Source organism: Macaca nemestrina, chromosome 15 (assembly GCF_043159975.1).
Source record: "Macaca nemestrina isolate mMacNem1 chromosome 15, mMacNem.hap1, whole genome shotgun sequence".
Taxonomy (NCBI): domain Eukaryota; kingdom Metazoa; phylum Chordata; class Mammalia; order Primates; family Cercopithecidae; genus Macaca; species Macaca nemestrina.
The window spans coordinates 42,380,620-42,408,280 of NC_092139.1; the positions used below are offsets into that span (position 1 = coordinate 42,380,620).

The following is a 27,661-nucleotide window of genomic DNA, read 5'->3' on the forward strand; positions in this document are numbered from 1 at the left end:
TATATTGAGATGGCGCTCGTGTGACTCTGAATATACTAAAAACCATTGAACTGTACACTTTTAATGGGCAGATTATATCTCAAAAAAGTTACATCTCAATAACAATGCTTTTTAAAAATACAAGTTGAGTATATACTGTAACTAAAACTAAACTACATAAATCCATGAGAGACAGACTAGAAGTGAATATAATGAAATGCTAACAATGGTTTGGTTCAGAAAGTGGATTTGTGGGTGAAAATTTTTGCCTTCTCTTACTGTCCCAAATATTTATAATATGATTAGATTTCTTTCATTATTAAAAAATAGATACAATTAGCAGACAGGAGAATCCTCTCCTTTGTATTTCTCTCTCCCCTCCACCAAAATCCAATCTTCTTATAACTTTGCAGAATCAAGAGTCGGAAATAGCACCGTCCAGCAGCCCTCGAAATCCCTTCTAGCCATTTCAGGCCATTTGATACAATTCTCTGAATGGAAAAGACAACTATATTAATAGATTTAATACACCTCAAGAATATACAGGCGAAAATTTCTGGCATACTGAATATACATGTGTTCTCATTTTCAGGAAGTGATAGAAGCAATTGCGGAGTGTGCATTTAAGACTTCACCTTTTCCAATTCTCCTTTCATTTGAGAACCATGTGGATTCGTAAGTATTCAACATATTCAGGAAAGAGTCTTTTTCCCAAATGGGGCATACTGAGTAATTGTTTATCAGATTTAAAATTATTTGACATTATTAATGGTGTTCTTCAGTCATGTTATATATTAACTGGCATGTTTTCATTTGTAGGTGATGGAATTCACTTAAAATAATCAACATTAAAATTGTCCATTGGACTTGTAGGATCTATTTTCATACCATAGTATGGTTTTTAAATTAAAATCTCTTCTTTTTGCAATGCAATGGAACATGTTTTCCTACACAATACGTGTCTCTGTCATAGATTTGGGGTGCTGTGGGCCACTTTTATAACTCTCCTTCATGAGTTCCTTCTATTGCACACAATTTGAGTCCAACATCACCTTGTGGCAGGTGGAGGGAGAGCTGTGAATTCCATTTTACCAATTTGCACTTACACAGAACTCAGTTCACCAAACCTCCATATTCCCCCTTTTCACTGGCTTTCCCGTTTGTCAATATTTGTATTTGCCAATTTCAAAATAGCCTGCATGTATTGCTGAGCTACACAAAGAAAAGGTTATTTTGACTTCACTGTTTTATATTCATTTTAGCACACATTACCAAAGAGAGACACATTTATATCTGATAGATGTATATTAGTTTATCATGTAGTTACTCACTTTAAAGAGCTACAGAATGAAAGATTGTTATCCATATTGAATGAAAGCCCCCGCTTTCATTTCAGGAACCTAAGCCAGAATTTTCAACTAAAAGCCAGCAGCACCTGTCCTAATTTGGATTACAAGTTTCTTTTGACCCTCCTTCCTAATGAGAGCCTTTCCCAGGTCACTGAGCCTCTTTGTCCAAGTAACTTGCAACACGTGCTTCAATTCTCTAATTCTTAAAGAGTTCACTAAATATTAAAGATGCAGATTGGTCATGAGCAAATTTCAACTTGAAGAATTTCTAAGTAGTTAAATGTGACAATTTTATAATTATCTGTATTTTTTCAGTTTGCCCTCCAGAAATCCATATTACGTTTACTGGCTTGTGGTTCTGTTTCATTATGCAACAATCATTCAATGAATGATGTAATCCTTTGGCACATAGCTTCTCCAACGCTTCTGAGGGTCAAAGGAAGAGAAAGGAATTTATTCTGTTCCATGCTATTTCTGTTCTTACTCAAAGGGGCACCTCTTTAGAGGCTGTATTTAATACCTAGTTTGCTGTGATGGTTCTGCTTTGCAATTGACTCTGTTAAACAATTTCTCATCTCTGTCCATTCATTTGTAATTGGCCTGTAACAATATGTATTAGTCCATTCTTGTACTGCTATAAAGAAATGCCAGAGAGTGGGTAATTTATGAAGAAAAGAGGTTTAATTGGCTCACAGTTCCACAGGCTGTACAGGAAGCCTGGTGGCATCTGCTTCTGGGGAGGCCTCAGGGAGCTTTTACTCATGGGAAAACAGAGTGGAAGCAGGTGTCTTACATGGCAGGAGGAGGACTAAGAGAGAGTGAGGAGGTGTCACACACTTTTGAACAACAAGATCTCGTGAGAACTCACTATCACAACAACAGTACCGAGGGGAATGGTGTTAAACCAAAAGAAATCACCCCCATGATCCAATCATCTCCCACCAGGCCCCGCTTCCAACATCAGGGGTTACAATTTGACATGAGATTTGGTCAGAGATGCAGATTCAAACCCTATCACAATACTTTAGCACTTTTCTTTCAGGCATTGTAGTTTCAACTTGAGGACGCTTTTTTTTTTTTTTTTTTTTTTAAATAGAAGAAGGGCATCTGGCATACTTTTCTTTTTTCCTTTCTTTCTTTCTTTCTTTCTTTCTTTCTTTCTTTCTTTCTTTCTTTCTTTCTTTCTTTCTTTTCTTTTCTTTTTTTGTTTTGTTTTTTGTTTTTTGAGACAGAGTTTCACTCTTGTTGCACAGGCTAGAGTGCCATGGCACGATCCTGATTCACTGCAACCTCCGCCTCCCGGGTTCAAGTGATTCTCCTGCCTCAGCCTTCCGAGTAGCTGGGATTACAGGCCTGCGCCACCATGCTCGGCTAATTTTGTATTTTTAGTAGAGACGGGGATTCTCCATGTTGGTTAGGCTGGTCTCGAACTCCCGACCTCAGGTGATCCGCCCACCTTGGCCTCCCAAAGTGCTGGGATTGGCATACTTATTTTCTTAAAGAGATGTTTCTATTTAAATTAGACAAAATGAAAGGCTATGGTTCCATTCTGTATTGTCACACCTGCTACACTGAGCTTCCCCTTGACATAGCCAGAAAAATATCAACCGCCACCTCCACCAACATAACAGCTAACCTTTATTAAACATTTTTTTGTGGCAAGCAGTTTTTGAAATATTTTACAAGCCTCAGCTCATGTAAGCCTCACCACAAACCCAGGTGCTTCTAAGAGTAAATATTATGATTGTCGCCATTTTACAGATGATGAAACTGAGTCCTAAAGAGGATGAACAACTTGCTCAAGGCCATGTAACTAAAACATGACAGAGATGGGATTCCAATCCAGTTAGTGTGACTTCAAAATGCACACTTTTAACCTTTTAACCAACACATCTCCTACGCCTAAACAGAAGCATCGCAAGCCTTCAAAACATCAAATTCAGACAATGAGAGCATCCACCAGACAATGGCCAGCAAGTGTTCACCTCTGTGGCTTGTAATGCTTAAACACAAGATGGTTTTTGCAGTTCTTCACACCAGTCATGTAGAGATCCAGAACTGGACATGAAAACTAATTTCTGCATCATGCACAAAGGCTAAGAGACTAGTGCCATTGTACTGCCCTTACTGGCTTAAAAATGATAAATTTAGCTATTACAAGTTCATTAATAATTTATATATGACAAAAGAAAACAGGAAAACAGCCTTTCCAGGATGCCATGATTGTGTCCCAAACCACTGAGATAATGTAATGGCAGTGAAATACTAAAAGATAAAATTCTATTGTGGAGGAAGTGGGTGGGAGTTGCTTGCTTCATATTTCCCTTGTCCTTCAGATATCAAAACTGCTCAGCCACCATTCTTTCCTGGGAGGCTAGCACACACCCAAAGAAAACCGATAAGCTTTCCCTTCGCTGTTAAAACCCCATGCTTGACTTGTGAGTCACCTCATCTAGTTCCTGAACCCATAGCAGGCAGTAGCAGCACTGTTTCCCACTAAACCTAGAAGTAACCTCAGAATCCTTCTCAGCACAGTGACCTCGGAATAGACCAGCAAGACATCTGACACCTATCTGCCATCTCTGATGAACTATTTTATTCCCCTGTGTGCTGCATATATGGAATTTCAGGTTTAGAACTCTGGTCCCAGCTCACTTGGGCCACACGTCCAAAACAAATTTACACTAGAAAAAAAGGAGAAAAGGACTGGGCACAGTGGCTCACTCCTGTAATCCCAGCACTTTGGGAGGCCAAGACGGGCGGATCACGAGGTCAGGAGATCGAGACCATCCTGGCCAAAACGGTGAAACCCTGTCTCTACTACAAATACAAAGTGGGTGTGGTGGCGAGTGCCTATAGTCCCAGTTACTCAGGAGGCTGAGGCAGGAGAATCACTTGAACCCGGGAGGCAGAGGCTGCAGTGAGCCGAGATCACGCCACTGCACTCCAGCCTGGGTGACAGAGTGAGACTTTGTCTAAAAAACAACAACAAAAAAATTAATTTATTAAAAAAGAAAAAACAAGAAAAGCCACTGAAATTTCTGGTTTTCTCTCCCAATATCTGAAGTCACCTATCCATGGACAATAAAAGGAAATCTGCTATTAGCTGCTTTCAATGTATCCTGTTGCTACATCGGAATCCCATGAAGTGTCTTCAAAATGCAGATTCCTGAGTTACACTCTTACCCTGACTTAGAATTTCTAGAAATAAGACTTGAAAATATATTTTTGAAAGCCCTACTTGACTCTGACATCCTACTTGTGAACCAGCACTTTTATAAAAAGAATTCTACACCAAATTCAAGTAAAGTAAGCTTTACCCATGTTCAGCCACAGAAAACTGTGAAATTTTGAACAAGGTTCTTAATTTCCATGGATTGCAGATTCCTCCTTTATAGGGAAAGAAGTTGGTTTAATTCAGATTGGAGGATTTACCCCCAAGAAATCAAGTGAGTTCCTCAGTCGGGAAAACTGACCTCTGCCCCAGACCTCTGCTCTGACCTCTGTCCCAGCATATAATAAAATACTGGGAGTATTTTATTATGCTCAGAAATGTCTGCTATGACCTGAAGTTCAAAATGCATTTGTGATTTTTTTTTTCCTCTCACTTCATCTCCATAATAGCTGATATTGATGCTCTAAACACGTCAGGATTTTGTTTTTTTGCTAATTGCAATTTTAATGCCTTTTATTTCTGCAGTTCTGACCTGCAATTAAAGTCGGTTTGTTTTCCTCTGACTTTTTCAATTCAGTATTTGCTCTCTGCTCTGATTTAGTTCCATCAGGTGGGTGTGCATGTTTATTGAGAACATGGATAGCCTGATTACCAAATAGCTCATTTTACTTTTTGCTTGGACACCTATCTCTTGTTCTGTCCATCTCAGTTGATTCTGAGGCAGGTTTTGTTTTTGTCTTTGTTCTTGTTTGTCTGTTTGGTTTGAGGGTCTCGCTCTGTCACCCAGGCAGGAGTGCAGTGGTACAATCTCAGCTCACTGCAACCTCCGCCTCCTAGGTTCAAGCGATTCTCCTGCCTCCTGAGTAGCTGGGATTACAGGCATGCACCACCACAACTGGCAAACTTTTGCATTTTTAGTGAAGACAGGGTTTCACCATGTTGGCCAGGCTGATCTTGGGACTCCTGACCTCGGCCTCCGAAAGGGCTGGGATTACAGACGTAAGCCACCACGCCCAGCCCTCAGGCAGGTTCTAAACGTCTACATTAGACATAGATTCTTGTTCTTAAAAGTGTGGTCCTCAGACCAGCAGCATCTGCATCACTGGTGAGCAAGTTAGAGCTGCAGCCGAGTCCTGGGCCCCACCCTGGACTCTGTGTTGGACTCTTCATTTTAATAAGACCCCAGGTGATGTGAATGAGATAGAAGAGCTAAGCTGTAACCACCATGGTTTACTAACCACCTGCATCAGAATTATCTGCAGGCTGGCTTAAAATGCACGTTCCGGGGCTTTTGTCCGAGCTACGTGAATCAGGGGACTGTGGACTTGATCCTGTCACCTGCACATTAACAGCTCAGGTGATTCCTTAGTGGAACTGAGTGATAATCATGGCTCCAGTAAAATCTTTATCTGGGCCTGATTTGGGGACTTCCTGACAGAGGGCACCTATTTGGGGATATTTGGGACATCTCCCTGAAATTCCTCTACTGGAGAGAATATGGTTACCTGGAAAATCCTGAGAGCAGGGCTTTCAGGTAAAACGCTCTGCTTTCACTCCAGGTGTTTGATTAAAGATAATTCGGGTCTCCCAATTCCAATATTCAGGAAAAATGTCATCAACTTCAGCACGTGTTGACTTATTTTAATCAATCACAGTGGTTTTCAAACTTGAACACACACCAGAATCAAGAGGGCTTGTTAAGACGCAGACTCCAGTTTCCCAGAGTCTCTGATTCAGAATCTGCACTTCTAACAAGCTCCTGGTGATGATGCTGCTGATGGTTCAGGGACCACACTTGAAGAAGTAATGCTCCATGATATTGAGCAGCATCTTTCTGTAAAAGGGAAATGGAGGGTTTGGCCATTTCTTTAGTGCACTCTGGAACATGTCATCCCAGCACAAATGCATTTCTTATCAGCAGCAGCCACAGTGCAGGCTGACCTGGTTGAACCCCTGTGCAAGTTATCACTGGAGGAAGAAGACCTGAACCCAAGGATGCCCGGGGCTGGCCCTACCTATTCAGCCACTTCTCTGCCTGCTCCCAAAGCTCTCATAGACAGTTTCTAATGACTTGTCCTTCTGCAATAACCTCTGATGCTTTTCAGGATCAATTCTCTGACTAGTAGTTTTTCTTCTCTCCCTAATACTACTGAGGAATGTGGTACTGTATTCTGAGGGCTGCATAAGCCATTTAATAAGCTCCCATACAGACCAAGAGAGGCCTGGTGAGAAGGGGCAAGGTTGCTGTGGAGGACTTTGCAAATCCTTTGAATCTCTCCTTAGCCTCTCCCTGCGGTTCCAAGAAAGCAGTGACTTGGGGGTTCATATTCAAATGCCAGAGAACTCACTTTCCCCCCAGAGCACATGACTTGGGGGTTCATATTCAAATGCCAGAGAACTCACTTTCCCCCCAGAGCACATGCTTTGTTTTTAAAAGGAAAAAAAGGAATACAAAATAGTGACTTTTCCTGTGGACCACTGCAGTATGATTTGAACCCTCAATACTACCCCCCTAACCCCAGGAAAAAAAAAAAAAAAAGAACAGCTGATGATCCAGGCTTAAACATTCATGGAAAAGGGAATGAAAATAAGAATTACATTTTATGATCGATTTGAATTTTCATCAAGAAGGCTTTTCATCGCTGTTACTTATTCTTAGTACAGTCACAGTTCTGCTAAAATGTATTATCATTGCAGCATGTAGAGATAACTATTGGAAATCAAGTTCGACAGACTGTAGATCAAATTCAAAATCCGTAAAACCTAAAGGAATTGGATACCTTTATAATGATATTTAACATTCCACGAAGTGAGGAAAAAATTATTGCTTTTTGAAAGGTCAAGGGAAGCAGTAGCATTGAAAGAATATGAATGTTCCCCTATATCAGCTGTGTTTACAAGTTACTGGAGATAGGATTTGTCTAGTCTAGCTGGCGGACGCCACCTTGTAACAGTCGAATCATCTTACATTTGCCCTGCTCTTTTAATGTTTCAAAGGCGTTTGCATCCATTACTTCATTTCGTCTTCTCAGCATCCTCTGTCCCTTTCCAAGAACAGTTATTATTCTCCTCATTATATAGACCCAGAGTGGTTCAGACTCTGGAGCTCAGCTCAGCAAACCCTGCAGTGCCAGCCTTTTTCCATTATACCAGGTCCCTACTGGCAACATATTCAGAATGATACCACCTTTGCTTTTCTATTATGTACATAAGAGTTGCACACAACTTTCCCCGAGGTGCCTGCTACTTTTATCTTTCCTCCAGGACCCCCTCCCCAAGTGACACACTGTTTGTTTGCCTGTCTGCCCTTTTCTACATTTTGAGATTCTCTCCCTCTCTTTTTCTTTCTCCATTGTCTCTCTTTCCCTACTCAGCTCCCTCCCTGCCATCCTTCCTTATCTATCCTCTTTCATCTTCTCATAAACACTCCTTTGCAGCAGTGGTTTACAAATTTCACTTGATAATTTACATGGAAATATGAAAGGGTTCTTTCTCCAAGTGTCTTGCAATTGACTTGGAATCAGCGAGTTAAACAAAAGGGACTGAGCCTCTAACTCTGGGAATTTCAAGGCTCTAGTGATAGCAAATGACCTGCTGTCCCCTCCACCTGTGTCTATGCAGGTCTGCCCTGGGAACCACCTCACACGTCAATGCTTTCACTGTCCACTTGTGTATGTTATTCAAATTCACGTAAGTTAGGATAAATATGTAGGATGATAAAAACCAATCCTGATGGGTGGGATTAGAGAATCACTTCTTTCTGTAGTTAATAACAAAAAGCAATCCTGTTCAGGCTCTTTGGATAAGCCTCCCTGCTTTCCTTCTTCTGTTCTTGTTCTCCCTTAGCCCGAAGCAGCAAGCCAAGATGGCGGAGTACTGCCGACTGATCTTTGGGGATGCCCTTCTCATGGAGCCCCTGGAAAAATATCCAGTAAGCAGTTTTGATGTTTGTCCTTGAAGGAATGTGTGCATTATTGATGAACAAGGTTGAGGGAAAACGTACTTCCTTTTCATGTTTATGTTTCTTGGTAAGATTAATGCAGTTGATGATGAAATCTTTGACAAGGAGGATACCAGCAATGGGCCCCACAAAGGGTGCAGGAAGTGCCTCTGCTCTCTTCCTCTTCCCACGCTCTTCTCTCTCACTGGCTGCCTGATGAAACTCAATCAAGAGTGCAGATTTCCCAACAATTACAATCAGCCCATAGAGACAGTCCAAGAGGACAGGCCTCTGCTCACTCCCAAGGAACCTCATCACACCCCTTTGAGATGAGTGGGTTGGCAAAACAGGACACTGCAGGTGGCACAATGTCTTCTTGGCCTGTCCCTGCTGGCTGCTCTCTATTTCCTTGCATGCACCTTTTGGTGTGGCACAACTCAGGTCGCCTATTGCCATGATGATATCTCTGTTTTAGGAAGGAAAGCAGCAGAAATATCCTAAAGTAACATTTTCCTTCCTGCACCCTTTTGCCCGATCTCCATGCATTTTTAAGTGAGTTTATACCAGTCCCTACACTCATTGCAAGCCAAGAATAGAGGACCAACTTAGGCATTCTATACATTTTCTCAAAGTAGCCTATCTTGTGGCTTGCACACATGCTTTCTGATATAATATCTAATGACCCTCTCATGGGAAATTGATTTTCCCATTAGATGTACAAACTTGAAAATTCATAAATGTTCAGATTTAGTACATCAAATCTACCAGTATATTTCTATGGTCTTATTCATGTAGAATGTGTTGAAAAAAAAAAAGTATAGTAATGAAAATATATCTTTGATGTAAAAAAAAAAAAAAATTAGCGCCTGTGCAGGATACACTAAGAGTTTAATGAGCAGTGTTGAAGGTGGGGAAGAACAGTCTAGACATTCAGTATCCAAAGCTGAACAGGGGGTCTGGGGAGGGGATCTGAAAGAGGGAGCAGTAGTTTTAAAGAGTATGCCTTTCATTTCTACTAGCTGGAATCTGGAGTTCCTCTTCCAAGCCCTATGGAGTTAATGTATAAAATTTTGGTGAAAAATAAGAAGAAATCACACAAGTCATCAGAAGGAAGCGGCAAAAAGAAGCTCTCAGAACAAGCCTCCAACACCTGCAGCGACTCCTCCAGCATGTTCGAGCCCTCATCCCCAGGAGCCGGTGAGGGGCTGGTGGGCTCTCCCCTTCATGTTCTGTGTTGGTTTAAGAATTGCTGCTCTGGGCTGTGCGTGGTGGCTCATGCCTGTAATTCCAGTACTTTGGGAGGCCAAGGCAGGTAGATCACAAGGTCAGGAGTTCGAGACCCTCCTGGCCAACATAGTGAAACCCCATCTCTTTGGTGGCCAACATGGTGAAATCCCATTTCTTTGGTGGCCAACATGGTGAAACCCTGTCTCTTTGCAAAAATACAAAAAGTAGCTGGGCGTAGTGGCATGTGCCTATAGTCCCAGCTACTCAGGAGGCTGAGGCAGGAGAATCACTTGAACTTGGGAGGCAGATGTTGCAGTAAGATAAGATCTAGCCACTGCACTCCAGTCTGGTGATAGAGCAAGACTCCATCTCAAAAAAAAAAAAAAAAAAAAAAAAAAAAAAGAATTAAAAAGATTCTGCTGCTCTGAAATTAGCTTTGAAGGACTTTGAACATTCCTATTTCTGCACAGTTTTAAACTACTGGTTTTCTCTTGCTGCTACCAACTTAGTGGCTTAAACCAACACAAATGCATTATCCTCTAGTCCTGTAAGTCAGGAAGACCCCTGGGTTTCACTGGGCTACACTCCAGGTGTCGGAGGGGCTGTGTTCCTTCCTGGAGGCTCTAAGGGAGAAGCTGTTTCCTTGCTTTTTCCAGCTTCAAGAGGCCACCCACATTCGTTGGCTTGGGGCTCCTTCCTCCAGCTTCAAAGCCAGCAAGGCTGCATTTCACTAACCTTTCTTTTGTGGTCACATCTCCCTCTGACCACAGGCAGGAAATGTCCTCTGCTGGCAAGAACTCAAGTCCATCCAGATAATCCAGAATAATTGCGCCCATGTCAAGGTCTTTAACTCCATCTCACCTGCAATGTCCCTTTTGTCATGCAAGCTAACATATTCATGGAGCAGAGACATCTCTAGAAGGTCATTATTCTGGCTACCATGTAAGCCAAATAGTCTTCAGAGTGACCATATGACTTTAAGCTTCATAATGGGAAATATTAACTATAGAACTGAGCGCTGGATGCATTGTCAATGACGATATGCTGAAGAGTTCTGGGCATTTCAATCTTTTCATGTTTTGAAGAGCTTTTTAAAATCTGTGACATGGCAAAATTGCTTAAATTATCTTTCGAAGCTCCTAGAGGATGCCTAGTATCATTTCTTTCCCTTTTAAATTAAGGTCGAAATAGATTTCTGTGGTTGATGAGAAAAGAATTCAGTGGTCACTCATTTCCTTTGGATTATTTGTCATTTAGTCTAATTTATCTTCCAAGTTCAGTCAGAAGCTTGGCAATCTGAAGACTGCATTCCAGACATCTCCTGATTGCAGGGTGATTAAGTGGAAGAAACTTTAAGCTTGACTCTAGGAAGTTTTTCAGTTGTAAGTTAAACATAGGAGCAATCAATTTGGAAAACCACTTAGCAGTGTCTGTAAAAGCTGAATATATGCAGTCCCTGTACCTCAGGTGTTCCATTCCTAGGTATATACTTGACAAAGATGTGTATTTAGGTTTACTAAGAGACACGTACAAGAATTGCTTAAAGCAGCGGTATTCAGAATAGCCAAATACTGGAAACCAAATACCCATCAACAGATAAATGAATTATGGTGTATTCACACAAAGGAAGAATATGCAGCAATGAGAATGATCTATAGCTAAATGAAAACTATGGATGAATCACTATAAATAAACATAAGCTGAGCAAAGGAAGTCAGGTACAAAAAAACTACATGCTGTATGATTTAACCTATGTAACGTACAAAAAACAGGCAAAACTAATTTATGCTATTAGAAGTCAGGATAATGGGTTCCCTTGGGGGAAAAGCTACCAGAAGAGAGCCAAAGAGCCTTCTAGAGATTGGTTATATTTTGTTTCTTGATCTGGATATCACTTACTCAGACATGTTTATTTGGGAAAATTCTTTGCACTGTGGACTTACAATATGTGAACTTTTCTGTACGCCTATTTTGCATCAGTTATAAGATTTTAAAATAATTAAAATATAAACTCTAGGACAATCAGGGTTAAAAAAAAAAAAACGTAGCCTGAGACTCTGATTTATCTTTTCTTCTCTTTTTCTGTCTCAGTTGCCTGTTTTTTTGTTTAGATTAAAATCTTTATCAACAGACATTATATAATTCTTTGAAAGGGTTTGTCCTGTAGCTTGTGAATGTGGACTTTCATCATTATTGTGCAGGTCTCTCAAAATTTTTTCAAAAATAATTTTTGTTCTCAGTAAAAATGTTCTCTTTGAAGTTTGGAAGTGAATATCATTAACAGGCCTATCATTCACACCTATTTCCTAACACAACTCTATCCCTTGAATGCTAGCAAGCAAACCTTGTCATCCTTTGCATGTAGATGCTTGTGTTTTTTACCATCTGCCTTTCCCACTACCAGTTCTCTTCCTCTTATTAACAGGATGCATAACACAAATGACGATTTTTACAGGCTGTGAACGTTATTGCTTAATACAGAGAAAGGGCAACAATCTGTTAGTTATTCAGTAGATTTCCTAAGCTAGCCCTGTCGTCTCTTATGCAATCAATGGAAACTTTTGGACATTTTAATACGTAGGTAGGCCCCTGAATAAAGAGTGCTAATTTACCATTTGGTTTGTAGATATTCACAGTATTGGGAACTCAGTAACTTGAAAAACGTGAAAGGTATTGTATTTCAAAGCTAGTTGACTTATCATGACCCCCGTAGGCCAGATGCCTCTTGCAGGATTCAGCCCTTTGCTAGTAGACTTGTCCTAATGAACTAGGGTAAAGTAAGATATCTTTTATAGTTCAACAAGATTCCCCGAACATCCCTCCAAAGATTTACAAGAGAAATATCAGGCTTCTGCTTTTTCCAGTAAAGCAAGACAAATTCTTTCTTTCCCACAGAAACTAAAGAATGACCTGATTGGCTATTTGAAATGACTGTGAATTGTTGGGTCCTATGAAGTATTTTGTAGAAAGCTCTGCCAAAGAATTTTTTTTTAATTACTTAATTAAAAGAATCCCCTCTCTGATTTTTTTTTTAAAAGGTAATGAGAACTTGGGATAAATTTCATTATAAAAATGCTTAAGTGGCAATACCCTAAAAGAATGTGTCTCTAATATACTAGTAAGACACGTTTTATATCCAAAATATAATCAATTCACCTTATTAACTAATACAATATCAGTGTTATAAAGTGGTTGTATGTGGTTTTCCTTAATAAACAATCCAATACATAATAACCCTTGTTGGTCCCAGAAACCTTTTCTCCCCTGGAGATTTTTAAGCAATACTTTTTTCAGTGCTGTCATTCAGTAATTGAACTGTGTCAACCAAGTGAAAACATTTATAAGCTTCTCAGAGGACAGTGCAGTGGTACTGTCTCCATTTATATATAGATCGAGTAGGGCAGCTAACTTTCAGAAGGCTGGCAGCGGGTGGGGGGGTGGGGGTGGGGGTGGGGGGTGCAAGTTACTTCATTGTTGAACCATTATTGCCATCTATTGGACTCATCCTGCTATTGCATCGTGTGAACCCTGAAAGATAGTAGTTAAATCAATTTAGAACTTTCGAACCTCGTTGACTTTTTACTTGAAAATCTTTTTTATATAATGGATTTTACTGGGTCTGACTGAAGCCCATAGCTATGGAAGAATGTAATGCTTCATACTGATATGAATATTTAACCTAGCAGAAATATCCACTAATTCTTCAGGGGAAAAACAATTTAATTACTTGTATATTGGCTAAATATGTAGCTTTAATTACTGTATATTGGCTAAATATGATGCTGAATTATTTCTGATGGAGTTAGATTTCCAATCATGCTGATATTTAAGGATGCACCCATGTTATCCTGACCTCTTAAAAAGAATATCAGCATTTTCTACGATATGTGCTTTGTTGTGATGACAAGACGTCCATCAAATAAGCTTGCAGACAAATATTAGTATAAAGTTGGCCCTTCACGATTATTGTGTAGTGAGTTTGCTGCCAAAGCCCCAGAGTTCCTGCCCCAGCTCCTAACTTCTTTCACTACTGCAAGGTCCTCTCTGGCCTTGGGGAAAATGTCAACACAAGATCGCTGAGCTATGTGCTGACCAAGCATTGCATGGAAGAGTTGGGGCTTGGGAAAGAAGGGAAAGATGAAGGAGGGATAATTGATTTGTTTTCGGGGTCATAGAGACCCTGAGAGAGTGTTTGTATATCAAAATAGAATACACGTACAATATAAGGCAAACTGTGTTCAATGCCAGCAAACTGTGTTCAATGCCATGTGTTTAAAAACATATAGGGAAAAAATATTAAGACAAGCATTTTTTAATAGAATTTTGAAAAATTTAAGTGGTATTTATGAACAAATCCAGTTTAGGAAAAAAATCTATATTTAAAAGGTCAGTGTAATTTCCTATAATGAATGAAGTTTAAATCCCTGAAAAAAATAATTTTAAAACCAACAGAAAGCCCAACTTCCAAGGAAATCTGTAATTAATTTTTGATAAAATATGTGTTACAAGTGCTTTAAAGCTAAATGTTGAAATGTTGACATCATGATCTGTTATTAAAATTTGACAGGAGAAGCTGATACGGAAAGTGACGACGATGATGATGATGATGACTGTAAAAAATCTTCAATGGATGAGGTGGGTACTTAGGGTTTCTGGTCCCAAAGGCATTCCACCAACCTGTACCCTCCTGGATCTGTCTCATGGTCACTTTCTGCCATCTAGTGGCAAAAAGTAAATTTGTGCCTTCCAATGACCAGCTTCAATTTTTGATGCAGTTAAATGGCTTATGAAATGTTCCAAAGACCAGAGAAGATATGCGGTTTAGAAAAATGCTCAGAACTGTGACATTCATTGCATTGTTGTAATTTTGGAACACTAGAGCTACCTATTTATATAAACTTAGGCATCCCGAGTAACTTGATTAGCTCAGAAATATTAAGTGCACAGAACCTAGAAGAGAATCAGAAGCAGGTCAATCGGAATTTTGGAATTTTAGAATTTTGTCTTAGCAAAAGTTTATACTGAAACGATCTCGGAAACAGAGTGAGACCTCATACCTTTAAAAACAAGTTAAAATGAAAGATAAAACACATCCAGGTGCAGTGGTGTACACCTGTAGTTCCAGCTACTAGGGAGGCTGAGGGAGGAGGATGGCTTGAGTCCAAAAATTTGAGGCTGCAGTGAGCTATGATCACACCACTGTGCTCCAGCTTAGATAACAGAGCAAGACACTGTCTCTCTTTAAAAATACATATTTTTAAGTTTATATTGAATCTGCTTTCAAATTTGTTAGATATGTTCTGTCTCAGCACTTGTAGCTTTACAATTTAGTGAAAATGAAACAAACAATAAGCTGCTCTTATTTCATGTCCTTCCTCTTAGAATTATTTTTTAATGTCTAAAGTTTGTTTAATTATATTCCCCCACTAAATTTCAATTTTTAATTTCCAGGAAGAAAACAACTTACCGTGTCTGGCAAAGTATATGTTCCTGAGCATGATTTTAATTGTGTATAATTTCTGATCAGTGATTCTAAATAATTTTTAAACTCTCTTGCTAATTGGATAGTCCATTTGCAAATGAATGTTTCCCAGTTAACATTTGACCTAAATATTACTCCCAGAATTTTTATAAGACACTCATCTCCATGCATCCTCTCTTCTAAAAGTGTGAGAAAATGTGAGATCACTCTACAGAGGGCCAACTTGTGCCAACACTGTATTATTGGTTTTCTTTTTCATTAAAAACTCTAGCAAAGTAATATGCCATATCTAATAATAGCAAAAGCAGCGTAAGATTGTACTACTTGCCAGGTACTGGTCTAAGCTCCTTCACATAAATTAACTTATTTTTTAATCAAAAACCACTATATGCTGTAGGAATTGATTTTATCCTGATTTTACAAATGAGTCAACTGAGGCACAGGGCAGTTAAGTAAGTTGCTCCAGGTTGCCCGGTTTCTAACTAGTGGACTTGGTATTCAAAATCAGGCAGGCTAGCTCTGGAACCCGAGCCATTAATCCTTGCACTATACTACCCTGCTTGTCTAAGACACACCAGGAACCAAGAAGGCAGGGAGGGAGGAGTGTTGATGAAGAAAAGCAGGAGTTGTTTACCCACCCCTGCCCATTTTCACAAAGCAACCTTTTTTATTATTATTAACAATTTTCAGTTCATTTGGTGGTCACCTGCCTAATAATTTTCTTATTGCAGTGAATTCTTAATTTACTAATCTGATGAGAACACATGGACACATAGAGGGGAACCACAGACATGGGGCCTAACTGAGGGTGGAGGTGGGAGGAGGGAGAACATCAGGAAAAATAGCTAATGGACGCCAGGCTTAATACCTGGGTTACAAAATAATCTGGACAACAAACCCCTGTGACATGAGTTTACCTATATATATATATAAAAACCCTGCACATGTACCCCTGAACTTAAAATAAGTTAAGAAAAAAAAATTACTAACCTTAGACAACACCTATGGACCCCCTGCAATAGAAGATGAGCTATAGCTCAGTACTTCTCAAACTTTGATGGGCATTCCAGTCACCTCAGTAAAATGCAGGATCTGAGCCTGAGGCCTGCAGAGGAGCTAAGATCAGGCATTTCTAGGAGGGGGCAGGGGGTACGGAGTGATTCTGCTGGGGCCGTGCTGCCAGCCGCCATTCAACCTCCCACCTCCCTTCCTCCCTCCCTTTTATCAAATGAGGTGTTGCTGTTGCCTTTCTCCTGTAATGATTTTTCTTTTTGTAATTTTCAGAAAGGGAGGGATGATTATCTGCATGCTTGAGTCATGTTGTCATTTTCCTAGGAAAATAACTGATAATATAATGCTGACTCTGGCAATGTCTTCTGTTTTATTCCTACTTCCAGGGGACCGCTGGAAGTGAGGCTATGGCCACAGAGGAAATGTCTAACCTGGTGAACTACATTCAGCCGGTCAAGTTTGAGTCATTTGAAATTTCAAAAAGTAAGTTTTCCCTGGAGAGAAACCCCTCTTGTAGCATATAATGATTATATTTTAAATGCAGAGTAATGGGACCAAAGAATGTTATCCTTAATAGAGCTATTTATACTTTTGAATATATTTTTAAATATATGTACATTTTGACTGTCTTGTTACCTTTACACATATATATAATAAATATACATGTATTGTAATATATAAAAATAACCATATGAGAAAGTACAATTGGGAATTGTACTTTGCTTTTTGTTCGCAACGCACAGTGACATCCATCTATTACATAAGTGATAATGTTGAAATAAACTATTTCCCAGAAGGGAAGCAGGCAGAGACTTGATGAACCCTGATAATTAGAAATAGAACCAATTTATCTATATTCCATTTGTCCAGCACATTTTGTATGTTTAGAATAAAACGCATTAATTCACATCACTTTGTGTTTTCCCTTTATTCAACTATACATCCATACTTATGCAAATAAAAATATCATCTTTACCCAGAAAAAAGGGTTCTTTTATGAAAATGCCCCTTGTATTTGCATGAAGTGTAACATGTTATCAGATTAAGGGAATCCTTGAAACTTACTAGCTGCTTATAAGGGTGTACACTAAAAACAGAAATGTTGCCTAAATGTACTAGCTTCTAATCAAGGATGGCTTTGCAGCTGTATTAAAATCCAAGCCTCTACAAAACACACTTGTTTATATTTGTATAATTTTACAAAAAGTCTTCACTTAGTGGTATATGGAATCTAGATCTCTACAACAAAGAATTCAACTTCCAAGAGTTTATATATAATGATTTCTCAACATTTAATTCGACGTCCTAATTTCTGATATTTCCTACAAGTTGTTTTATTTGAAACATCCTTGCATAGTTATTTTTATACCACTGTAATTTCATTGACTGCAAAATGAGTTTCTCTAACTCATTAGTTAAAGTTCCAAGATAAGTAGCCAAGTGTGAGAAAGAGCCGATATATTTAGATTCGTCAGAACCTGGAAACAACAGCACCAGCTAGACTCACAAACAAGCACTTTTCTCCATGTGTTTAATATGATTTTATAATCTTAAAAAAAGAATATTCAACATATTTTACCAAGTACCTACTAATGTTGACTTAATTTTAATTAATAGTTATGCTTAATTTAATAAGTCATATAAAAATAGATTTATGATGGACCAAAATAAGACAAGCCAAGGTTTGCCTCAGAGTGGATTGGAGAAGATGAGAAGATGGATAAAGAAGCCTGGAAATCATTAAGAAAAACGAGGTTTTAATTTTGAAAGAGAGGTCAAAGAGGGAAAATATCTCAAAGATAAGTCAGTTTAAAAAATTTGGAGCTGTATAACCACCCTGTGCGATACTTATCTAAAATACTGCTCATAATAGTTGTTTTTTAGTGGGGACGAGGGTAGAAAGTGACTCTTGGTCTTTCTAAACTAGGATAACTTTGTTTTGTTTCTCTCACTTTAATTGGAGGCTTGAATTTCACTTTCAAAATGTTTCTCTTGTGTTTAGCACATCCTCCTCTCTGGTCTCCATTTTGTTTCATACTGTGTTAGTCGGTTCTCGTGCTGCTATGAAGAAATATCTGAGACTGGGTAATTTGTAAAGAAAAGAGGTTTAATTGACTCACAGTTCTGCATGGCTGGGGAGACCTCAGGAAACTTAACAATCATGGTGGAAGGCGACTCTTCACAGGGCAGCAGGAGAGAGAATGAGAACAGACAAGGGAAATGCCAGATGCTTATAAAACCATCAGCTCTCATGAGAGTAATGCATTATCATGAGAACAACATGAGGGAACCATGCCCATAATTCAATTACCCCCACCTGGTAACCCCCTCTTGACACTGTGGGTATTACAATTCAAGATGAGATTTTGGGTGGGGACACAGCCAAACCATATCATGTATCTAATATGAAAATGAAGCCATGAGACTGGAAAATTTCCAAGGATCTTTCTGTTTTCAAAGACCATAATTCTGTCATATTAGTTATTTGAACAAAAAAGTATATACAAACTGATGAGGTGACAATGTGGGTATGAGAGAGATAGCACCTAGCACAAACATTCCCATGGTCTCTTTTGTTAAACCCCACATTGGCCCTTATCAGTTTGTATATACGTTTTTGTATATACAAAATCTGGGTGAATTTAGAACAAAAGATTCCCACAGGGTCCCTGCTCTTTTGACAAATTTTTTTATTGCCACACTATACTTATCTAAAATTCATTTATGTCCCTAAATTACAAAAGCATAAGTAGCTCTGACCCAAGTAGCAAATATTAGAAAAGACAACTAACAAGACTCAGCTTTTGTTACAGGTAAATAGTGCACTAGAAAAAAAAATTAAATATTAAAGTTGCATTGAGGTTTGTTTGCTCTCAACTTCACTGAACATTTACCCATTTCTTTTATAAGTTATAATTTATAACAATGAATTGTATTTCTCATCTTCCCTTTTTTTGTTTTGTTGTTGCTTAACTCAGAAAGAAATAAAAGTTTTGAAATGTCTTCCTTCGTGGAAACCAAAGGACTTGAACAACTCACCAAGTCTCCGGTGGAATTTGTAGAGTATCCTTGATTTGACGAATGGCTGCAGAATGAACACTGCTGAAGTCTTGTGCTATTTGTTCATTTGTTTTTTTAATAAGGAGAAAGATGCATAAAATGGCTTAAATATATAGCCTGGGGCGGATAAATAGTTTCAGGTATCATATACAATGCTGGGCGGGGTAGTCTGGCCTATGGAATAAAAAACTGGTCTTGGAATAAAGGAAGCCTAGATTTCAAGGTTGCCTTCACACCACCAAGCTCTGTGTCTTTTGGCAATTTGCTTAATCGAGACTTTCCTTGTCTATAAAACAGAAGTAATGATACTATCTTTATGGTTTGCTCTTTGGATTAGGTACAACATATGTAACATGAGTATGCATACTTTACACATATGTAAGATATATGTAAAGAAATATATGCCTGACTTGGCATTGCACATACTTATATGTACCATATGTCCAAATAGTGAAGATGATGATGATGACATTGTAAATATAAATATACATTACTAAGAATGGATTTATTGATATTACTGACAACAAAAATTTTTGCTATTGTCCATGAACTAAAATAAAGTGAAGCAGGCTATTAAATTTCTTTCATAAAATTAACACTAAATATCACAAAGTGCTCAATTTCATGTAGTAAGTCCTAGAATAAAGTTACCTTTAAAATTCATCAATGGAAGAAGAAATAAATGTTGACTCCATAAATAAAGTCCTGCTAGAAAATTATCATTGTTAGTATTCATTATTGACTGTGTGATAGACCTTGTCTTAGCTCATTCAATTCTCACAGTAGTCCTATGATGTAGAAATTGTTTAATCTATTTTATAGATGAGGAAACTGAGGCACAGAAAGACAAAATAACTTGTCCAAGGTTATTCAGCTAGCAAGGTTGAGAGTTGAGGTTCAATTTCATTTTGCCTAGCTCAGAATCCTAACCAACCTTCACCTAACTTGGTGATAGGAATTAGTCAGTCATGTTTTAAAGACATAGCATGGTCCAACAACTACAAGATTCTTAGGATGGAAAACTGATGATGATAGGAACCAAAATATGAAGCAAGATCAGAAACTTCCATGCTACATTGACCTTATTATCAATTATAAAGAGTACCACAGTCTTGGCAAATAGCATTCCCAGAGAAAATTAATAAAATGAGCAGACAGCATTTCAAAAATAGCTATACAGTGCATATTATCTACTTCTGCCAAACACAATATCATTCTTTCAAATGATTTAACACATTCCAGCCTCCTTGTGTGTCCTTAGTCATTAAGTCCATCCTTAATACTCTCCACAAAATCACATTGACTTTGCCTCAGCCACTTTTTGCTACCTCATTGACTTTTACCCACGGGGCTCTGCAAAGGTGATGCTATGCCTATGTGATAAGAGCATACTTATTATGTTGGTTTAGAAAGCTTTTTGCATATTTGATATTACTGACAACAAAAATTTTTGCTATTATGCATGAACTAAATTAAAATGAAACAGGGTATTTAATTTCTTTCATAAAATTAGCACTAAATATCCCAAAGTAGCCCAATGAGATCATCAATATTTACTTCATTTTCCAAATGGAGAAAGATGGAAGATAGCTTCTTAGTTAGTATTGCTGACTAAATATTTTTATAATTGTATTCACTACTTAACATGATGGTCCAGATATAACAAAATGCAGCTTAGCAGGATATATCCAAAAGGAACACGTGTGGATTCATCCAACTATATGCCTCAGCTCTTCTGGAATGCGGGTTGTCAGATGGTGGCACTTAATTTCCAGACAATGGGTAAGTACATGCTTGTTCCCATTCTGCTATAAAGTCACATTGCCAAGTGTCCAAAAACCATTCTTACATAATTGGGAGAGAGAAAATTGCCAGACTTGATTGAAAAAAATAATAAAAGCAAATTTCAATGAAGGGAATATCCATGCATAAAAAAAAGTGAATTTTGAAAATCAAGACATTTTATTCAATTATTCTGTAAATGGATCTTTATTTCTGCAGGTTTTGCATTATTTTTCAAACAAAAATTTTTATACTTTTAAAAATAATACATATTTATTTTGAAAATAATGGAAAATTCAGTAAGTATTTTAAAAATGAACTGCCAGGAATGCTACCAACTCAGAGATTCCACAGTGTTGACTTTTAGCTTTGTAATCTATGTCTTTTTTGTCTACATATAAATGCTTTTTTATGTAACTCCTCATTTAAAATAAATACATATATATAATTCGTATATACATATATAAACATACACTCACTTAAGGGCCATACACAGACATGAATTTCAATAACTTCTTACTAAGCGTATTTCACAATTCACTAAAAACTTATTTCTATTCCCTAAATTTCTTTTGGAAAAGATTTTAAAAACAGAATTACTAGTGTTAAAAAACGTGAAGGTTTTAATTACCTTTATGAATATTGCCAAATTGTCTGTAAAAAATGTTGCGCTACATTACTCCGCTGTTGGCAAAGTTTAATATGACGTGGCCTCTTATTTGCAATCTTGGTGATTAAGTATTATCATTAAATAATAATAATAGTAATTAAACTTCAGACAAAAATCTGTTATTCCACTGTTATTTTAAATTCATTTCTTGAATCATTATTGAAATTGAACTTTTAAAAATATGTTCCTTGATTTTTGTATTTCTGCTTTTATGAATTACATATTCAGGACTATCATCAATTTTCTTGTTGATTTATAACAGCACTTTTTTATTTAAAGGGTATAATGTCTTTTGTGAACCAGACAAATTCATCGGATCAGGTCGGGCTGATTAATGTTTAATTAAAGTTCTTGGTTTACGTGTGTGATTACAGCCTTCTCACCCCAGGATGAGAGCCTTATGCTCCCATTTTTCCCATGGTTTCTTTTTTATTTAGCCTTTTCATCCATCAGAATTTAATTTTGGTCCATAGTCTAAGTGAGATCAATCCTTTTTTTCATCCTAAACAGTCATCCCACTGAACTGGAATTACAAGTTAATAGATGCAGCCTTTTTCGTTGTGGTTATTAATTCAGACCCATTTTTTTCACTTTATATCTTTTCCATTAATAAATTTGTCTGCCTTCCGGGATGCAATAACTCACTGTTTTTTACTGTATTTTATAATATGGATTAATACCTGGAAGTGGTGATTCTCCTTTACTACCATTAATTTTCAATTCCTTTTTTGCCATTGCCAGTGGAATTCTTATTTCAAATAAACTTAATCTAACTGTGTTGTGTTTACTTTGACCACTAAAAAAAAGAAAACTATTTTTTAAATCACATTAAATTTATAAATTTATCTGACAAAAGCTGACACCTTTTTAATTTTTACTCTTTCTGTCACAGGAAATATGCTTTTCTCTTTACTTTAAAATTTTTTGTGTTTAGTCCCTCAGCAAAATCACTTGTCTTCATCAGAGGTCTAGTTTTCTTAGATTGGCTCTTTCTTTTTATTTATATTATATTTTTAACAGATTGTTTCTGGATATTTATATTTGTATGTTTATTTATTTTATAAATTATTATATTTTACAAATGATCATCTTCCTAAATTCTTATAATAGCCTATTTTTTTGCAGTACATTCTATTGGAATTTTTAGACACACAAAGACAGTAATTTAATCATATCTCATTTCTCCGCCTGCCTTATTTATTGCTTTGGCCTGACCATTCTAAGGTATTAAATGAGGGTTCCGAGTGGGCATCTTCCTTTTTTTTCAGTAGGAAGTTCAACATTATGCCTTTTATTAAGTATCAAGCTCTAAGTCACAATTAAGAGCAATTTGCTAGATATTTATGGCTTTTTAAAATCAATTATTTTTTTTATTGATACATAATAGCTGTACAAATGTTTACAGTACGTATGATAATTTGATACATTTATATAATAAAAGCAGAGTAACTGGGATATCCATCACCTGAAATATTTATCTTTACATTAGAAACAATCAAATTGTTCTCTTCTAGCTATTTTCAAATGTACAAACTATTAATGTTAACTATAGTCACCTCCTTGTCTATCAAACACCAGGTCTTACATCTTCTATCTAAGTGAAGAGTGGGCATCTTTCTCTTCATCCTGATCCTAATATAAATTTCAGTGTTGTGATATCATCAAGTCAGATATTGGCTGTGTCTTTGAGTCAGATATTCTTTAACATACTAAAGGACACGGGTCCTATTCGAATAATGTTTTAGAAGTTTGTATTGAATGTTATTAAATGTCTCTTGGACATCCATTGGGATGCTCAAATGTTCATCTTTCAGACATAAATGTGATAAGTTATCTTAATAGATCTCATTTCCTATTATATAATTATCCTTTTGTTCCCAAGGTAGGCTCTACTTATTTGTTGTGTATTATTTTTAGAATATATGACTTGCTAATGTAATTTTCAGGCTTTTGAAGCTAATTTTTTCAAGTGTCATAAATCCATTATTTTTCTTGAAATTTTGTCCAATTTTGGCATCATAGTTATGTTTATAAAACAATAGTTTAGTAAGAGAAAATTTCACTTTTTTTTCTGCTCTAAAAATGATTTGTTACATGAAACTTTAGAATAATTCTATCATCACCTCCTTATTATCCACATAGAGATGAGTTGTGACACAGATAACCTGGAACAGTTGACAACTTCCCAGATTCTTTACAACTTTAATATGTATTTTTTCACCCTATCAATTGCAATATGTGTGAACGTTCATTTGATGCACTGAGTCTGAGGAAAATTTTGACCAGTAACCTTTGATTGCTGGAAGAGTCTATGCATAATTAGATATTCATTGTAAGTAATCACAGAAGTGCAAATTTTTAAAAAGTAATTTTATGTACAAATTAAAAACCAAGAAAAGGAATGACGGAATCCTCTTTTAATGAGGTATGGAGAAGTCCATTCTCAAAAACATGGCTTAGCAGTATAAGCTGGTTTAAGCTTTTGGAAGGGCATTTTAGCAAGGCATCAAAGAAAGCTTTTCCAATGTGGACATCATTTGTCCCAGAAATTCCACTTATAAGAAAATCACTGATGATGGCTTCAAAGATTTCACCACAGTGATGTTTATCAAAACATCATAAGGGTGAAAACTTAGAAAAAACATAAATGTGCCCAAAAGGGGACTGATTAAATACATTATATTCTAATATATGCTTTAAATATTAGAATACTATATTTAATATATTATATATTAAATGTATTAGAATATAATTATTATATTATGATATATATTATAGAATAATTATTAATAAATATATTAGAATAAATTATATTATTCTAATATATATTATCTATAGTATATAGGTATAATATATAATATAGATATATAATATATAATATAGACATATAATATATAATAATAGAATAATATATCTAATATATTAGATCTATTATATTAGATATTTTATATATACTATATATAATTATATATTAGATATTTTATATATACTATATATAATTATATATAGATACTAGATACATTATATATGTATATTAAATATTACAATATAATATATTCTATTATATATTACAATATAATATATTCTATTATATATTAATATAATATTTAATACATAATATAATATCTAAATATATTATTCTAATATATTTAATCAAAGGAATTTGAGAAAGCTGTTATAATTAAGGCAGATAAATATCAAATGAAATCAACATACTGTATGTCAAAATATATTTGAAGTGGAAAAGCAGACTGTATACCCCCCTGTTGGCAGTGATTATTTCTGGATTTGGGGATTACAGGTAAATTTTTTTTCTTATCTGTGTTTTCTACATTTCTATAATAACTAACTCTCTTCTAAAGGAGTACAGTCATAAAAGTAGACCGTGATAAACTTAACTTTACAATCTTACTTTCTTATCCCAAATATAGATAAATTCACAATAAGACTTGTGTTTTTGATACTCAGACCTGGCTATGCAAATAAATATGGGGATGTATGAATACAACGGAAAGAGTGGCTATCGATTGAAGCCAGAGTTCATGAGGAGGCCTGACAAGCATTTTGATCCATTTACTGAAGGCATCGTAGATGGGATAGTGGCAAACACTTTGTCTGTTAAGGTATGTATTCCCCATCACAAAAGCGTTCCTAACAATAGTGTTGAATTTACATTGCATAAAGAAGTGGCTTAGTCATTACAAATTTAGTAACTAGCAAAGATTCTACTTTCTTCCTACATTTTTTTTCTCTAAAGATCAAATACACATTAAAAGTTTTCGTAGGCCACATGGATAAGATAAAGGGACTGAATCTCATTCTTAATGATAAAAATCGGACTCTAAATCAATAAAATAAGTTAGAGAGACTCGTCATAACCAATTCTCTTTTTTGGTGTAACTATCCTACTGTGAAATTTACATGATAATTAGTGGCCCATATTGGAGAGATTTTCTGGTCTTTTTTTCCCCCGCTTTGGTTCTTAGCAAAATTAGAGAAAGAACATTCCCTCAATAAATTATCAAATATTAAACAAAAGCTTTCAAGTTACTTTAAATGGTTTTTTAAAATCTTCCAGAGCATTCAGAGATTTTAAAACACATGTTAATGATCTTTAAATAAAAGAGTTGCTTTATTAAATATTTATGTATATATTGATATATATACATATACATATATCATAAATATATAAAATCATATATATACATACATATGTATATCTGACCCTAAATAATTCCAAATGATTTTTTATTCTTTGAAATTGATTTTATAGCAGATATAATTTTTTAGCAATCAGAAAATATTTTTAATACTGTGAAAGGAAAATCAATTTTTTAGAATACATTTTTACATGGATTCTTCATTGTTAAAGCTTTTCAAAAATATTATCTGTTTTCTGTTTAACTGAATAACTATAGAACTAAGAAATTTTTTTAATGGACATAAATGCAATTTTTTGATTAACCTTAAACAAAGGCATTTGAAAAACTATGTAAAAAACTTTCTATAACAGCTTCACTAATTTCTTTCTACCCTAAGCAGTTGAACACATTTTTACCTTAAAACTTTTGTCACTTTATATCAAGGGTTTAAAGAATAAAATTTCAATGAAGTGTCTCATAATTATATCTTTTGAAATTACTTCAAGCCACATATATAAAGAGTTCAAGTTGGCAGAATTAGAGTTTATTTTAGGAAACTGTTTTCAGAAAAGGCTGTTTAATTTCTGTCAGGTATGATTAAGATAAACTCATAAGCTTCATGTACTGATAGAATGCTGCTTTTAGAATCGTTTTCAATTGTTACAGTTTGGTTGAATTAATAACATTTTTGTCTTGTTTGTAGATTCGTCTTGTTTTGAATGTATTTGTTTGCTTTTTTTTGTCTTGAAAATTCTACTGTAACAGTAAGCAATTATAAAACAATGACACAGAGGCAGGAAAGTATGTTGAGTTGTGAAGGGGAAATAACTGAGCCCCAGACAAGTGTAACCTGCTGCTCCTGTCCAGAGATGCTGTTCCAGAGCTGTCAGTCTCCCCAGAATGGACAGTCCTCACTGCAGTAGAGCCCTACCTTTCACATTATAGCTAGAGCCAAGATGCAGATCATAACTTTCCAATTATGCCTTTGTTTTCATTTTCTGGCATAGATTTTATAATGTCAGAATGGACTTATGAGCTTACACAATGTTGTACCATCCTATTTTACTGATGAGAACATTGTGGTTTAGTGTCATGAATTTAGTATAGGACTCTACTTTGGTCAAACATCTTAAACACACAAAATCTGTGCATCTGAATTCCAAGTAGGACTTCTATAACTTAGAAGTTTTAAACATGTTTTGAAATGTCTGCTCATTTTATAGACATGGTTCTCACGAAGAACCTCAAGTTAAACAAAGAGATTGTTGCTAGCAGGTCCCATGCACTCAAGCCAAAGAGAACATACAGGGGAAATGAGTTGTCCCAGGATAAATTCAGAGAGCCTTCCTGATGACTTTCTCTCACATTACTCAGAATTTCTGACCACATCAGCATGTAACTGACTTTGACTTTACTCAACCTTTGATGGCTATTCTCACGCCACCATTTTGTCTGATTTCTGGCCCGGCCATAATTCTGTCCCCTTTCACAATCTTGAGCTCAGATTGTGAGCCCAGCCGTAATGCTGTTTCCTTTTCACAATCTTGAGCTCAGAAAGTTCTTGACCAGTAGGCAACTTTCTTGTAACCACCTAACCCGGATTCACCAGGTTTGCTCTGTCGGCACTTGCTTCCTGCTGTTCACCTTCCTAGTATACAGCAGAAGCACATCTTGTTTGCCTCCATTAACCTTTATGACAGCTAATGGATACCTCAGGTTTTGAAAATTTGGACAGAAATAGAGGCAGACCTGGAAGACATTTATAAATATGTAATATTAAAAATCTCTTTTAAGTCTATAATATCAATTAGTTCTGTAGCTAGACAAAGAATACCTAACTGTAG

At 36.4% G+C, this 27,661-nt stretch overlaps 1 protein-coding gene across 3 annotated transcripts in view; it reads left to right on the top strand.

The window, feature by feature from the left end:
* Positions 1-27,661, top strand: part of LOC105481533 (phospholipase C beta 1) — a 748,575-nt gene that overhangs the window by 571,340 nt on the left and 149,574 nt on the right. For all 3 annotated transcript variants that reach the window (XM_011741183.3, XM_011741182.3, XM_071079653.1), the window contains 8 exons: positions 572-654; positions 8,350-8,434; positions 9,463-9,640; positions 14,238-14,305; positions 16,550-16,646; positions 19,142-19,226; positions 20,881-21,005; positions 25,144-25,298. In XM_011741183.3, the coding sequence (XP_011739485.1) occupies positions 572-654; positions 8,350-8,434; positions 9,463-9,640; positions 14,238-14,305; positions 16,550-16,646; positions 19,142-19,226; positions 20,881-21,005; positions 25,144-25,298 (876 nt within the window). The remainder of the gene's footprint in view (positions 1-571; positions 655-8,349; positions 8,435-9,462; positions 9,641-14,237; positions 14,306-16,549; positions 16,647-19,141; positions 19,227-20,880; positions 21,006-25,143; positions 25,299-27,661) is intronic.